Source organism: Typopeltis vanoorti, chromosome 9 (assembly GCF_054136105.1).
Source record: "Typopeltis vanoorti isolate ZY-2024b chromosome 9, IOZ_Tvanoo_1.0, whole genome shotgun sequence".
NCBI lineage: Eukaryota > Metazoa > Arthropoda > Arachnida > Uropygi > Thelyphonidae > Typopeltis > Typopeltis vanoorti.
The window spans coordinates 5,280,871-5,298,196 of NC_143557.1; the positions used below are offsets into that span (position 1 = coordinate 5,280,871).

Sequence of the window (17,326 nt, forward strand, 5' to 3'; positions counted from 1 at the left end):
TTATTGTTCTTTGTGAGGCGTAAGGTTTTAAAATGAGGCCCCCTAGAGAGTGAGGCCCCATCTTGTGCCTAATGGTAAATGTGGCCCTGGACATGGGATATGTTCAGTACTGCAGCAATTTCCTGCACTGTTTGTGACGGATTTTTGTCGACGATATCCTTCACAACACTTGAATCAACCTCGGTCAGGCGACCGCCGCATGACTGACGTCAAAATCTCCAGAACGGAATTTGGCAAACCACTTTTGGCATAAGCATTCTGTTAAGGCACCATCCCCATATACACTGCATATTTTTTATGGGCCTCTGCAGCTCGATTGCCTTTTTTGAAATAAAAAAGCAAAATATGCCGGTAATGTACGTTATTTCCTTCCATTTCTAAAAGTATGTTACACACATGCAACTGAAGTAGGCCAAACGAAAATTCACTGAAAGGTTATGTGAAATGTTGCCTTTCAACTACGCAAGAGCGTTGCACAGTCGCGCAACAATAGCGACAGGCGAAGCTGCGTAAACTTGTACTAACGCATAAACTGAACAAACTTATTTGTCAACCCAATATGTTTTTATTTTATTACTCATCTAAACATGATCATAATATCAACAGAATACCCAGACATTAGCAATAATAATTAAACTTCATCATCTTTGTTATTTTGTCATACATCAGAAACATTACATTTGCATTAGTTACACATTTAAACAGCTTAAAATCTTAGGAGAGTGTATGCAGTAGTGTGATAATGAAAACAAACAGAAGTTCCAGAGATCAACCTACTTGGTGCTATGGTAATACCAGAGTACATAAAGGTAGAGAATTGTTGGGAGAGGAGTGTCTCTATAGAACATTTGTACAGATAACCATATAATATATGGTTATCTTTGAAGAAAATTTGTAACAGAAAATGAAAATACCATTGTTTCCATTTTTAGATACTTTATTTACCTGACTCAAGATGATTCTTGTTCTGATGTTACTGAAAATCTACAGCCACTAACCGATACCTAAATATTAATTCACATCACCAACCTGTTCATCAATACGCATAATGAAAAATTTGGCATAACTCCAAAGCAGTTTCACTAGTCTCACTTAGGAGGAAAGGCTTCAACAAAGAGAAAAATATAAATATACAACCTTCTATAAATCAATATTTAAACTTATCTTCCTAAAGATGAAATCTACCCATTATCATTACCAAACAGGCACAGCATTCACAGCTAAAAGAAAAGAAGAATGCCAAAATGACATATTTATTCACTACTATTTAAAAAAAAAAAAAGCAGACTAGCAGAACATGTAGTTTTACCATATCTAAAGTAAGATGATGAAACAGAACATCACTTCATAACTAAAAGACAATTCTGGGAATCAGCATACATTTCATAGAACAACCCTAATTTAATTAATTTCGATGCAAGAAACTGCTGTCCAATTTAATGGTGTTTTAGTGCCAATGGGATCACCTCTGGTATCCAGCCTGGACACATTCTTGTAATCTCTTTCTGGTAAAGTATTACAAGCAAAACTGAATATGGTGTGCATATGTGCCATTACCACACTCATCAATGTAAGAAGTGGAAGAAAGTAAGAAGCAAGCAAACTCACTTTTTCTGTAGGTAATGCTGGATTATGATTAGTCAGGTGCAAAACAAAAAGTTGGAAAGGGATAGACTAAAAGTTATTTTCTGGTTTTGTGTCCAAAACCAGAAACGATATGAGAAAGCATTACTGGTCTTTCTCTTCCCATCCCCACCCCACCCACATGCAGCTTTGGTTTCAATCAAAACACACACACACACACAATGATCTGTGGCATGTCCCAAGATCAAGCACAGAAAGAGATGATCTATCCACTCAACACCAAAGTGTTAAAATATTACATGCACTGATGGATACAGGCATACAACAATCACTTTATTGTTATTATTATTATTTCACACCTCCAGGGAGACCAAGGACTCATCGAGGGAGGGCACCTACTCTACTACTCTGTCTCCACCATTCAACCACCAACTGACTGCAACTACACCAACGCTATCTACTGCTGACCACCACTGGTATTTTTACACACAATCACAAACATCCATGCCCACAGCGGGATTTGAACTCGCAGCCTTTTGGCTGGAGAGCGGACACGCTAACAACTCAGCCAACCAGGCCGGCATTTTAACACCATAACTAACATGGTGTTAAAATGCTTGGGAGTTAGAACACTTTCCTCTCAAAATTTACTACAGCAACTGTTTCTTTGAGACTTGAGTTTCTTCTGATATGAGTTGGCTATACAATGAAGGTCAGATGAGCTCTACAATTCCTTCCCTTCATTTTCTTAGTTGTATTATTACTTTTAATCATTTGCATTAGTCATATTAGTGAAACAATTATTTTAGGTAAGGAATCCTTTACTCCTTATTCTAAATCAAATTTTGATCCTTCATCAAAGCCTTATTTACTACCAAATGTGGTAAGTGTCCAAAATAAAAATCAGAGATCATGAATAACTTTCATCAATATCTTGAAATTGCTTTTCTGTCTATGCTAAAGTTATCGAATATAGACAAATTATCAGCACCTCAAAAACCGATTTTGAAAATATTTATACAGAAAACATGCATGATACCAAAATGGCAGTTGTCTTTTTCCGGTTTCAAGTTTTTGTTTACAACTTGTCCAAGATTGCACATAGGATTACTTGGTTATTGAAGAACACACTAACATTCAGAGATAAAGAGGTTATTGTTCCCCTTTATAAGGAGTTGATACTTCCACATTTGGATTACTGTGCTCAAGTCTGGTTACCTGGATTCCTTGGAGATGGAGAGGATGTGGGAAGGGTTCAGAGGAGAGTTGATTAAGTTGTGATGTAAAAAAATGCTCCCTACATTGATAGATTGAGAGCTTGTGGATTGTAGAGGTTGGTTGGTTGATAGGCAGAGAAGAGGGGATATGACAGAAACATTTAAATTACTAAAAGGTTTTTATAAGATTGATAAAGGGGAAATATTTCAGCTGAGTGATAGTGATGGAAGAACATGAGGTCATCCCTGGAAATTAAAGAAAAGTGTGGTAAACAAGGGTGTGAGAACGAGGTTTTTCGTCTGGAGGATGGTGAATGAGTGGAATGCATTGCCTGACTCGGTTGTGAGTTCTTTGTCTAAATGAATTCAAGAGGAGATAAGATAATATTGTTTTCAGTTTGGGTCTCCTGCGATGAGTCTACTGACTCCATGGAGATACCCATAATTATAATAATAATCCTGTTTTCACTTCTCTTTGTTTTGATATGATTCCATGACAACAATATCTATGGAGAAATCAAATCCCTGTGCTAATGAAAGGAATAAATTTCTTCTTACAGTTTAAAACACATTGCATTGAATGTTATATTTCGTTCTTTTCTCTTTTTTTCCCCCCCTCCAAAAGAGAGATCAGAATAATCTGTCCATACCAAAACAATGCCTGATTCCACATCTAACCATCATGAAATTTCTCCAAAGTTTCTGAAAGATTATGAGATGATTCCTGTTTTGCATTACTGTTTTATGATCTCACATTCCAATGTTATATCTTGCAACTTCAACATTTCTATGTTAATTTTTTACAAAAGGCAGACAGACAAATCTTAACCATCCAATGAGCCTTCTATTAATCTCATTTTAATCCATTCTAAAAATCACTGGATTCGGCAGTTTTCCTCCATGCGTTCCAAATTCTTCTCAAAAACATTTTGTAATAATATTACACTTTAATAAAGTATAAGTTGAGTAATTTGTAAAACGTGCAAAAGTCCTAATAATTTCTCTCTGTTTCTCTAAAGCATATAACCTGGTACGTGTTTTAAGACCGAATATGTAGATGCTGTAAAACATGCCATATAGTCACATGTGGAATTCCAATTTGACGAGACACATGTCTGCTTGATTTCCAGGACTTCTCTGGAAACTTTCCTGAACTTCTTCCACAACAGCACTGGCAGCATGCAGCCTTCCTGCTGACCTTGGATGATGCACAGAACACCATGTTTCTGCTATGTGTAGATCGTGTGCTTACTAAGTGGTTGTTTTCCATATTGCATGTGGAAATTCCTCTGAACTTGTGTTATAGACTTCGTTTTCTCAAACCAAAACAATGTGCTCACTCTGAACCATCAAAAATTGGCATTTTTAAATGGTGTGACATATCACGTCACCTAGTGTTGTAATTTTTTTTTTTTTTTTTTTTTTATGTTGGGCCCATATACGAGAGGTTAGCTGGTCAACCTATAGTACTTTAGGACTGTATATGGGTGATGGGAAGGGAAAGTAGAAACTTGTTGACATTCGATTTAAAAGCCTGTACAGTATATTGTGTTATATATTATGTTTTTCTTATTTTATACTTAATTAATTTGTTGCTTCATTTAATTATTTTGTTTGTTACTTGATTATATCCTTTCTGATTTTAAAACCTTATTAAATTAAAATCCTACCAGCTGCTCTATTGTTATGTCGTTGCTTTCTCTATATTTTACTCCCTTATATCTTCCTATTCTAGATATCGGGCCTAATATGCTTACATCTAGGATTGTTTCCTCTTCGGATACTGGCAAATTTATTTTATGCTCCGCCAGCCAGTATCCTATAGTAGAAAAGGATCCTTACTCAGGGAGACAATACTAGATTCTGAGGCTTTCTTACACAATATCTTACTTTAACACTGACGATTATTCAGATTATTGCAGTCGTGACCTAAATCTATAATTATATACACTCCCTAATTCATTCCTGCCAAAATAGGTTCTATTTTTATAAGTGGAAGTTTGGAATCGTAATCAGGCATGACTCAGGCTTAGGTAAATATGACATGTTTATTGGAATATCTATTAAACAGAATACACAAAAAATTCATACACTTAATTTGACTCAATACTAAATAAAAAGACTCGAGTTAAGAGGTTAACATATTCTAAATTAAATCAAAGCTTATGAAACATCGTAAAGCACAGTAATTGAAAATTGGAATAGATTGCAAATGATATGAAGTTAAGCTAAATTTCCTTTCTGCAATACTATTTATATATAAAGTTAGGCAAACATTCTTATGTTACTCAGTTACTAAAAATCCACAATTCTAATCTCGTTAAGTTAATCCTATCACATACAACACAAGGATCTCTTCTAAACAATTCTTTTTATTTTCAAAAGAAGTTAACTATATAATTAGAGACTGTCCACAAAGTTCCTTGGAAAATGTTCTTAATTTACATACACATATAATCCTCTCTCTTCTAAGGAGTATTATACACAAAATAGAGTAATTTTATGTTATTACCGAACTTTTTCCCACGTCTTTCAGCACCATGTGTACGTCTGGTTACTTCTTATCTATTGGCTGTCCTTATGCCAAGTAGGGGTTACGCTATCTTCATGATTTCTGCCGAAAACGGACTCAAATCTTTGTGTTTCAGGTACATTTCGATGGGACTTTTCAGTGATGGCTTGATTCTGCTACGACTGGAAATTTTACCTTCAGCTCTGCATATAATCCTACTCCATTCTCAAGAAAGCTTGCTGTCCGACATCTTATCTTAGCACAGATGCTCCATTCCCCCTACGCAAACTACCCACTAACTTATGAACCACCAAGCAGGAAAACGATACGACAAGAGAGAGCTCCGATATGGCGCTCGTCACCTTATATTCTTCGTTAGAGTGCCCTCTTTTTCTCAGTCCCCTTTGCACACAACCCATCTCTTTTCACCCCTTGGGTTCATCCCTTGCTTTCCCGACGCTGTTATGCTCTTGGATTCACGGAATACACATCATCATACGTTCCGTGAAAGCTACTGCCGCCAGCGTTACGCTGGACGCATGTACTTGTATGCTTTCTAAGAATTATTACTTAGTAACTATCTGGTGACTCACAGTTAATCTATACAGCTTAAGTGAGGCTTAAAATTAATATTAACAAATTTCTTCCTTTAAGACATAATCTAATTTAATTCTAGTAATGATCAAAAGATTAAAATACATGGAACATAAGATAAAGTTGCAATTTTATACATAAAGTGAAGAAGTTTCACTTTTGATTTTTCAGCTGATGTGCAGGAATTTCTCTTTGTTAGTAAGTTTAGTATGTTAGATTCTGAATGAATGATTTCTTTGCAAGATTCCTTCATTCAGGATCTAACAATTGCATTCCTTGGGAAATACATCAGGGGGAAGACTGTTCCACAGTAGAGCAGTGGCAGGGATGAAGGAGGAGAAAAAGAAATTTGTTCTGTGGGTTTCAAGGTGTACTGTGAAAGGATGTTGGGTGGCAGCTGTACGTGTTCCAATGGACTTAATACAGAGTGGAAGAATTATTGATGCTGTTTCAGATGAATGTTTTGCATGGAAATATTTATAGAATATACAGACTGCAGAGACTAAAAGTCTATGTGAAAGTGGGGGGAGAGTGAGTTGGTAAGAGATGGATCATTTATCAGATTAATTGCTCTCCTCTGAATTGAGTCAAGCATTTTGAGGAAGCTTTTAGAAACCCCACTCTAAATGTGAGAACAGTATTCAATAGCTGGGTGGATTTGTGATTTGTATAAGATTAACAGATGTTTTGAGGTGAAGTAATGACTTGAGCAAAAGAGAAATTCTAGTTTTTTGGAAGCTGAGAATGCAATGGTTGTGATGTGTTTATGCTAGGAGAGGCCTGATGTCAAAGTAATTCCGAGAAGAGAAATTTCATCTTGTCTGGGAATTTGACTGTTATCCAAAATAATACTGGGGAAAAATGGTTCTTTTTTTGTGGGAAATAAGACAGAATTGGGTTTTACTAGCAGTGAAGTTGAAGAGGTTACTGAGCCCCACTGGAGAATGGCTTGGAGGTCTGAATTAAGGGAAGTTGTGGTTGATGTTTTGTGGGTTGAAGTGAGTTGTTTAGAGTAAGGTTTATCAAATGAAAGGGAGGAGTGCAATGTTCTGTCATCTTTGGTTGGAGGTCAACTGAAGCAGGTCACTGATATACAGAAGGAAGAGGGTAGGTGAGAGAACTGAACCTTGTGGGACCCCAGCATTAGTTGGATGGTGAGAGGACAGGGAGCCGTCTACCATCACACATAGTGAGCGTCCACACAGAAAGCTGACAATCCATCTGCAGAAGTCCTGAGACAATCCAAATGATGGATGTTTGCTTAGTAAGCCTTTGTGCCAGACCCGTTCAAAGGCTTTAGAGATATCAAGTGCAACTACTTGGGATTCACCAAATTTTTCCATGGCATTTGTCCAGAAATGGGTGATATATGAGAGCAGGTCACCTGTTGACCGGCATCGACAAAATCCGTACTATGGTTGCTTAATAGCTGGGTACCTTCAAGGTAGAGTAGGAGTTGAGAATTGATGGTTTTCTCCATCACTTTAGATAGGACTGAGGTGAGTGAGATACAGCGGTAGTTAGATGGCAGTGATTTGTCACTGTTTTAGGAATGGGTTGAATATAGGCCAATTTCCAGGCTTTGGGATATATACCAATGGAGGAAGAGAGTATGTACAGACAGCATAGGATAGGAGTCAGTTCTGCTGCACAGACCTTCATGACAATTGGAGAAATGCCATTAGGGCATTTCTCCAATTGTCATGAAGATTTGTGTCAAATTTGTGTCAAAAGTCAAATCAGAATTGTGTCTAATTCTGACAACAGGTTTATGATCTCTTTCTGGCAAAAGGATATAGGGGGCATTGTATGCTGGACAGTTGGAATGACTGGGGGACATCTGCCACTGTCAGTTATGCATGCATTGGAGGCAAAGTGTGAAGCCAGGAGATTAGCTTTTCTGTGGGTGATGTTGCAATTGAGCCATCTGGGTATGATAGGGGTGGGAGTAGTGTAGGGCAAAAGTTGCAACCAATTGCTTTGGCAAGAGACCAAAAGGCATGGCTGCTGCTAGGACAGGCTGCAAGTTTCCTGCTTTTTTGCCCGTTCAAATTATGTTTTGGAATCATTGATAATTTTCTTGCATCTGGTTTGGGCTTCAGTATAGGCACTGAAGGAGGATGGAGTTCTTGATTTGAGCCAGTTGTGGTATGCCTGATTTTTCATTTTACAGCCTTGGCACATCTTTTTTTGGAGAATCAGGGTTTAGATGGGGATGGCCGTTCAGAGAAGTATGGGGAATGCATGTTTTCATGGCAGTGAGGATTACTTTGGTGCATATGTTTGGATTGGAAGACTGGAAACAATAGTCCAACCATGGAAATGAAGCAAAGTTCTCGGAGGCTGTCCCATTTGGCACCGTCATAATGCCAAACTACTCTTGTGTGGGTGTGACTGTGTAAGATTTGTTGCAAGGGGCAGGAGATGAGCACTAGGTTGTGGCCAGAATTACGCGGGGGGACTCACTACATTCACTGCATATTTGGAAGGGAATTGGTAAGGAAGAAATCTAGGGTATTTGGAGAGTGATTTCGGTTATCTGGAATTCTGGTTGGCTTGTGAACAATTTGTGTAAGGTTGCTAGTGATGGCAAATGTTTCAGCACCTCTGCCTGCATAATCTGTACAACTAGAAGAGGAAAGCCAGTTGGTGTTATGGGCATTAAAATCACCTAGGAGGATGATTTCACTGTTAGGAGAATGGGACTGGATAAAATCAACTTTTAAGGAGAGGAAATTAAAGAGCTCTGAGTGGTTTGTGGTATTAGAAGAGCAACAGAGACAGGAGATGAATTTGACTGAGTCCGTTAACAATATTTTCAACCAAGGAAGGTCAAAGTTGGGCGATTCTAGGTTAGGTGCTCTCTGGCAGGGTATGTCAGAGCGAATATATGAGCAGACACCACCCTTGTGTCAAAAGGAGTTAAATAGTGTAGTTCGGATGGTTGAAATGGATAGTGCTTGGGGGGAGTAAGATTTGAGTTTCTGTTAAAAAGAGTAGGTGGGGTTTGGTGGACTGTAGATGACAGCGGACACTATTAAGATTGGAGTTGAGACCACGGATGTTGGTGAAGTGGATACGCAAGGTTCTGTGAGGCATGGCTTTGACTGCAAGGGTCTTGCACGTTTCCTATGCAGTGCCTGCATACTAGTCTCCTTGTGGCTACTAGTGGCATCACTTAGTTTTTGTACTAGTTTGGTTTGTTTGTAGTCCATGGTCCAGCTGTTGTCTCCATTTTGGCATTTTTCTTCTAGCTGTCTTAGGAGTTGGCAACTTTGTTCCCTTAGTGCAAAGGTTAAATCAGGTTGGGAAAGTACGTGCGATTGGGGGGCAATGGTCCTTCAGCTTGCTATTTATTGCCATTATTAATTTGGATGTGTTTGTCGGTGTATCACAGATCACTTTCACAAGACGTGGAAAGTTCATTCCGTTCTTTTGTTTTCTTTTATTTATGGATCCGAAATGATGGCATTTGACAATATTTCTGGGATCAAAGTTGCATTCACCTGCTAGTTTGCTGGAGTCTTCTTTTAATGATTTACCTTTTTCCCCCAGAAAGTTCAGAATAACAGTGTTGAGTCTCCTGTTTTCACCCTCGAGCAACTCGTGTACTATTGATGCAATTAGATCACGAAGTTCATTAGGGAGCATGCGTGCACTTATGATCGGCCACTGGTCATCGAGTATCTCAAGCTCAGTTTCCAACTTTTGGATTTTGGAAGAGAAAGTATCGATTGTAGTATTAAGGTGTGGTTCAAGGTTTTCAACTAGTTTGCCTAGGTATAGTAGCTGTTTAACAGAAGGAAGACACATCAAACAGAAGGCTGGTTCAGTTCAATAAAAAGGCTTGTGCACTGCTTCATCTATTTTCGCGCAGGAAGTGTGTAGCCAATTGCAACAGAAATCGCAGAATATACCTTTTTTTTCTTTTGGTAACTTCAGATTCGCAGCTGCGGCACTTTGTATCGTCATTCGGTTTGTTGGCTATCGGCTTCGCTAAGCTGACAGGATTCGAAGTAATCTTTCGTTGTTGGCCTTTGTTGCCATCATCTTTACTTTGCATGGTATGCATAGCAGGCACTTTCACGTGGCTGCTTTTTTAATTGTAAAAATAACTGATATGAAGGACTATGGGTACTTACAAGTTGTGTGGAAGTAATTGGCTCCTTAGTTAGTTTTCTGAGTTTAGTAGTTAACCTCTGTTAGTTTTCCATTTACTGGTTATTTTGAACCAGAAACAATTGCAACTATGCTAAAATTTGGGAGCACAAGTTTAACAAAACTTATTCACAGGTGCCACCGTTTGGTAATAAAGTTACGTGACCAAAAATTGATGTATTTCACTACATTACGACACTCACTCAGCTTTTGTACATCCTACAAGTTATTCTATGTTCTCCTGCAAAGTTATACACACCCTTTTGAAACACCCTATAGTAACCTTCCCTTAAACATTAAGCTCAATGGCCTGTCAGCCTAGTTACAGAAACTTAATGATAGGTGATTAATCAAATCTGTCTGTTATGCTATGTCTTGAAATGTATGTATTCTCTAGCAAAGATTGTCTGTCTTGCAGGCAAACCCAAGTATCTGAGAGGGAAAAACCCAGCCCTCCTCATATGAGACCATCTAACTCACCTGAAAAGCTCTTATTGCTCTATTCTCTGTATAGCTGTATTCTTCACACCAAAAATAGAAGTCAATGATAAGTCTTTCCAACAAGGACAATGACTTTACCAAATAAATAAAGATGATACTCTCTAAAATATCTGTACATGGATAAATAATAGTTTGAAAATTTCCTTATTATATAAACAAGTTCACAGCAATAGTGTTGTGTCCAAATTTATGATTTTTATTTTATCTAATAATTTCCGCTTATCTATGTTCTACTATTATCTATGCTCGAGATATCACCAAAATTTTTAATAATATCTAAGTTATTTCTCCCCTTAGTATCCCTAATATTTGTATTATACTGCACCTTTTGGGACATTTAGTTTAAGATATTATATGCAAAAACAAGGAGAAAGAACTAAAATATGTCAGAAAGTGTAACTATGTTGCAGTCGTGACACTTTATCTCGTTTCTTAACACATTAATTTCCCGCGTGATTAGGTTCGTAATTTTTCAAGGGGTGCATTGGATAGCAATTTCAGACAACTGTTTTATCATTGGACAAAAGGTTTATTAAATTCCTTAACATGGTACAATTCAAATTTTAGTTATTACTCAATTCAATGCTATATTTAATATTTACAAACTGACATTAGCTTATCATAAATAATTAAGCTATGATCCTATAATGGGTATTACGATCATGCCGCCATACACATTCAACACATACCTTCATATGACATGGGCATGTAAGATTAATTCACACTATTTAACTATCCAAACTTAAGTAGCTTAACTAAACCATTTACTGCACTAAGACATAACTATGACATTTAAACTTTCCTACACAATATAATAGACATGCAAAATTCTCAGGACACTTAATTACTCATATAACATTAACACTAGCCAGCTTACTTTCAATATATTCTGTCAGATACTAAAGTCCTAGTATTGTTTTCTTGGTCACTTCAACAGTTCAGTATTAGAATATTGATAACTAATACAGACGAATCTTAGTTAACATGAGATATAATTTACAGTACCTTTCTTTCCTGAGTTTTCCATATGGGCCTCTATCTTTTTCTGATTGAAGTATCCTGGTATAACCTCTCCGATAATCTGCTTCTCCTATGTTCCCTTTTGAATTGAACTATGCCTACGCGGTCTTTACCCTTCATTATTCAGGACACACTTTGAATCGTCTAAATGACGGCTGTGCAACTCGCGACGTGGATATCGATTTCTTTATAGCTTTCCCTTTTTTGTGGTTGTCACTGAAGTTGAAACACAAAGAATATGCTTTCTTTTCCTCGACTATATGGCATTCTTCGCTTCTTACATAGGAAATACAGAACCGAAATTCCGCTCACTTTTGTTTCCGTGCTGTGACGACGGAGATATAACTCCAATCTCGCCACTCAGGAAAACACTGTGAAACCCATACGAAGGGGCTCACGAAGAACTCTCCTGGAACAGAACCAAAAACCAAAAGCCAAAAAGGTCTAAAAGCCTAAAAAGCCTCATGGGGTGTGGGGTTTCCAACCCTTTTATACTTGCTCTCCTAATGGCACCTTCCTTAACTTCTTTTCTCCGCCCCTACTTGATTTTACTTCACCGACCAATTAGGGTGGCGTTTTTCTGTCAAATAGTCTGTTGTTTTTCTTTTGCTAGCCTCTAACTTAATCCCCTTTCCAAAATTTCTCTAGGAACTTACTTAATATTTTAATCTCTAGCCTCTCACATACCATCTCTTATGACTAATCCTTTTCTGTCTTATTTAGTTAAATTTTCTCTTTTATATCATATTACAACATTAATATATTCTTTCTTTTTGTTAGAGTTTGTAACAGCCTGTGTAGCTCAGCGGATGTGTGCGTTTGCACACCGCCGCGCTTGGCCGCACGAAGGAAGACTTGGTTTCGAGTCTAGTCGGCGACTAGAGGAAATTTTTCTAAGCCTTTTTTCGACCAGTTCCCGAGTTAGTCGATCTCTGGCACGGGCAAGCAGGTTTTTCCTCCCGGAAACTTGGGTTTTTCGTCCTGCAAACTCAAGAAAATCGACCGTAGAACCCACATTATTTCAGACATTAAATATATTGTGTTAGGGTTAGGGACCACGAGATGGTGGCACATTTGAGCCATCTCTCTTCACTGCGTACCGCTTAATTAGTGATAGCCTTGGGCCATCTGTCTCTGATTGGGTACCAGTGGAGATTGAACTGCCCACTCAGTCTCCAAAAGTTAGATAGGGCTAAATGGCCTCGCCTACTCCCGTATATACGGGAATAAAAAGGCGTTAGTTGAGTTGATTTTGAGTTGATTCTTTTTGTTAGTTAATTCAACAAACACCTTTATATTTTATATATTTTATTGGATGCAAGAATATTTCTTTTTCTTTTAATTAATTCATCTATTATCTTTTATGCAGGGTTTTTAATTTATTTATTCTTCATACTACACCACGATAGCTGAAAATTCTACATTCTTAAGATATCAGGTGTAACAAAGGTCCCCCCCTTTAAACAAAAAATTTCTTTAAGAGAAATTTCTCTTTTGAAGTGTTCCTCCTTTTTTTTTTTTTTTTTTTTTATTCATTATCCATATACTCATAACTGATGTACTTAATTTCTTTGGTTTTCATTTCTCTTCCCTTTTCTAACCGTACAGAAATTTACCTCTGATTTAACCTTAACTACTTGTGATTTCCTTTCCCAGACTAACTCCTCATGTGATGATTTCTTGACTTTATTTACGTGGGACTCACGATTCCTCTCTTGAGACTCATTTCTCTCTTCCTTAAGCAACTCTGGAGTTTACCCCTTCCTTGTAAATTGTCTCCTTCCCAATAAGTATATTTCTTTCCTCGTGTAATCACATTTAAAGTCATGCCTTGATAGGAAATCTCTGCCTAGGATCAGCTTGATGTGTGGAAGAGAGGATCCTGGTAGGGTCAAAAACTCCTGCCAAACACATAATTTGAACTCGGGCAGGTATAACTTTAGATTCACAGACCTAGAAGCACGAGTCATGGAAGTTGTGACACCTGACACTCTCACTCGTTGTTTAAGGTGAGTGATATTATCCTTGGCATGAGGTTCTATTATTTTAAAGTAATCCTCCGATATGATGGATGGAAGCATTGCAGTATTTTCCATATGCACTCGCCCTCACCTCCATCTCGTAAGGATGCTCCTTTCTTCCTTGTCCCTTTTTCTATACTCTGTTAGTATATGTATGTGAATCTGAGTCTCTGTCATGAACTCTACCAAAGCGCTTCTTGTTAAAGTAACAGTTTTGAGCAAAATGTCGGAGTTTGTTACAACTGAAACATCATGGGGGCTCTCTACTGCCTCTTTGGTCATTAACTCTCCCTTGATTTTGAGAAATAACTGTTTCTTGTTGTGGTACGACTTCGGATAGTCTCTGTATAACTGAGTCTAATCTATAGAGAAGGGGTCTTTGCAGACGCTCAACTTCCTCTTTAACCAACTTAGTGGTTTCCCCAGTTCTGCTACAATTAGGCTCTGGGTTTCTTCCAGATAACGTTCCTAGTTGTTTCATTACCTCATCTAACCGATCAATAATAGGTTTTTGGAGTATTTCTATCTCTTGTTTTACAATAACCCTGATTTTATCTGAATCAATATAAGACTCTGTCAAATTGTTTATCCCTTGTTTATTGTCCTTTTCTAGTCGCTCTCTTGTTTTTGATCTTTCTCTCCTCTCCTTACTCTCTTTAATATGTCCTTGCCCCCTTTCAGAATTTTCCTTCTCCTCAATTATGTTTATTGAGACATGAACATGTGCGGAACGAAGGTCTTCGAGCAATTGTTCATGTTCCTTTACAGCATCGTAACATTCTCTTAAATTGGATAATTTCTTATCGAATGCTGTCTCCTTCAATTCAGGTTTGACTCCCTGTCTGAATTGTTGGAAAATGGCCCAGTCCAAGTAAGGTTTTTCTTCACTAAGGACACTTAGGGTACTAGCTATCATCAGTAACCCGTTATCGAACTCAGCCACACTTTCCTTTTCCTTCCGAGAGCACCTCTGGAGCTTCCATAAGTTAGGTCCTAAGCTTCCCAGTTTTGATTCAGAAATTAGGACTAACTTAAATCGGGAGTAATCCAGGGTTTCCTTGAGAATGGGGAAGAATACAGGAAAGCTTTAGCCTTTCCCACCAGTTTACTTCAGAGTAGGACTAGCAACTGAAAATCAGTCCATCCTCCAACTCTTCTATATAACTAAAGAAATTTAGGACGTCATCAGTCTCCTCGCCCAAAAATTGTGGGAACACCTGCTGTGGGTTAATGTAACGAAAGAATTCGCTGTTATCCATGCTTAAACTACTGGAGGGTTCAGTCATACTTGCATCCAATTTACACTAGTTAACACTCTAAAATTCTCAACAAAACTTAACTAAACTTCTGCCCCTCAGTTGTCTGATCTGCTACCAAAACCAACTTGTTGTGAATAGCTTGTAATTAAGATTTAATTAGCTAAACTACATCCTACTGGCTGCACCATTTATGTTATGTCCCAATTTATGATTTTTATTTTATCTAATAATTTCCACTTATCTATGTTCTACTATTATTTATGCTCGAGATATCACCAAAATTTTTACTAATATCTAAGTTATTTCTCCCCTTAGTATCCCTAATATTTGTATTATACTGCACCTTTTGGGACATTTAGTTTAAGATATTATGTGCAAATACAAGGAGAAAGAATTAAAATATGTCAGAAAGTGTAACTATGTTGCAGTCGTGACACTTTATCTCGTTTCTTAACACATTAATTTCCCGCGTGATTAGGTTCGTAATTTTTCAAGGGGTGCATTGGACAATAGTGCTTGATACAGTGAAAGCTGACTACAGTAAGATCTTGATAAGTCTTTATTTAGCTTTCTTAAACTGAATAACATTTCATGTAACCCAACGATAAAACTGGCATCACTGTTGTTTACTGAATGATTAGTAAGAATTAATTTGTAAAGCAATATCTTCAATATTACTTGAAAATACAAAGCAACCTTCAAAATTATACCACACAAAATTATTCTGAATAAGGTTTATCAAATCGTATAAAAATTAAAAATGTGAAGGAAAAAATACCTTTGCTACTTTGTCTTGTGCAACTGACCACAAATATGTAGCATTTTCAAACTGCCTTGTAGCTAAAGCATACTGAATTTGCTTCACAATGTTGCCAACTGCTGCTACACCATTATGATCAAGTAATGACTGCAAGAAAACAAATTTGTTACATATAACAGAATATAACTTTTACAAATTTTACAAAGCAAAAGTGACTATATTAAAATGATTACAAAAGTAAATATATCGAGCTTACAGCAGTAAATTTATTAAGCTGTCTACAGATAGTAGATTTTTCTGTACACCAGAGACCACTAGACATTCTTGCAATGCATGAAAATATGCTTAACAGTGGCCATTGTGTGTCATATATGTGTATTTCATTATCACAATACTAGTGCTTTTAGTCATGTCACATGTTATTATTACGGGCAACTCTAAGGAGTCCTTAGACTCATCGAGGGAGGCCCTAAACATCATATCAAGAACAACTATTCGGCATTCGACAGTATCTATCATACTTTGCTTTGAACTCATTTACAGTCATGGCACCCACAACAAATTCTGGCACCTTATTCCACCCATTCACCACTCTCCAAGTAAAAAATCTAGTTCTAACACTCTTACTAACTATACTCTTGTTCAGTTTCCATGGATGGCCCCTCCGGACCTGTTCTGAAAAATTTCCTCTGAATTAATCTTGTAAAAACCCTTCAGTAATTTGAATGTCTCAATCATATCACCCCTTTTCCACCTATCAACCAATTTCTGTAACCCACAGATCTTCAACCTGTTCTCATAAGGTTCATTCCATAGACCAGCTATCATCTTGGTCACTTGTCTCTGGATCCTCGCTACCTCCTCCCCATCAAAAAGAAACCCAGGGACCCAGATCTGGACGTAGTAGTCAAGATGGGATCTTATCAAGGCTCGATAAAGAGGAACAATGACTTGCTGATCTCTGCTCGTCAAAGTATTCTTCAGTAACTAAGTGATCTGAAGAGCTGATTTAGCCACTTTTGCTATGTGCCCCCTAAACTTCAACTCCCTATCCACCGACACACCCAAATCTCTGGCTTCTTCTACCACCTGGAGTACAGTTCCACCAATGTGATATACTGCTGCTAATTTATTCACCCCAAAATGCTTAACCTTACACTTTGCTAGATTAAACTGACATCCATTTTCATTAGCCCAGACTGTAAATCTATTAAAATCATCCTGAAAGGTTCTGGCATCATGCGCATTCACTATTGCTCTACCAAACTTTCCATCATCAACCAATAAACGAACAGTTCCTCTCAGATCCTTTCCTATATCATTAATGAACAAATTAAATAGTAGTGGTCCAAGAACAGAACATTGTGGCACACCACTAGTAACAGGCCTTCTTTTGGATTCCACTCCTGAATAAACTACTCTCTGATATCTCTCCATCAACCACCTTCCTATCCATCTCACCAGCCCTATATCCATCCCTATGTGCTGCAGTTTACTGATTAGAATTCCATGTGATATCCTGTCAAAGGCCTTAGCAAAGTTCAGCAGTATTACTGTAAATCCATTACCCTTATCCAGTTCAGCAGTCACTGTATTATAACACGTTAGCAAGTTGCTGTCTTCCATACAGTATCCCATTTTCATCTATCCATTATTTTGCTCTTCACTAATATCTCCAAAACCATGACAACGATTCCTCA

General features: G+C 37.6%; 1 protein-coding gene across 1 annotated transcript in view; it reads right to left on the reverse strand.

Annotated features, from left to right (window-relative positions):
• LOC150102858 (retinoid-inducible serine carboxypeptidase-like) overlaps positions 1 to 17,326 on the reverse strand; it is a 279,126-nt gene that overhangs the window by 92,936 nt on the left and 168,864 nt on the right. Inside the window, exon 6 of the mRNA XM_090397958.1 lies at positions 15,645 to 15,773. Within this exon, the coding sequence (XP_090254084.1) occupies positions 15,645 to 15,773 (129 nt within the window). The remainder of the gene's footprint in view (positions 1 to 15,644; positions 15,774 to 17,326) is intronic.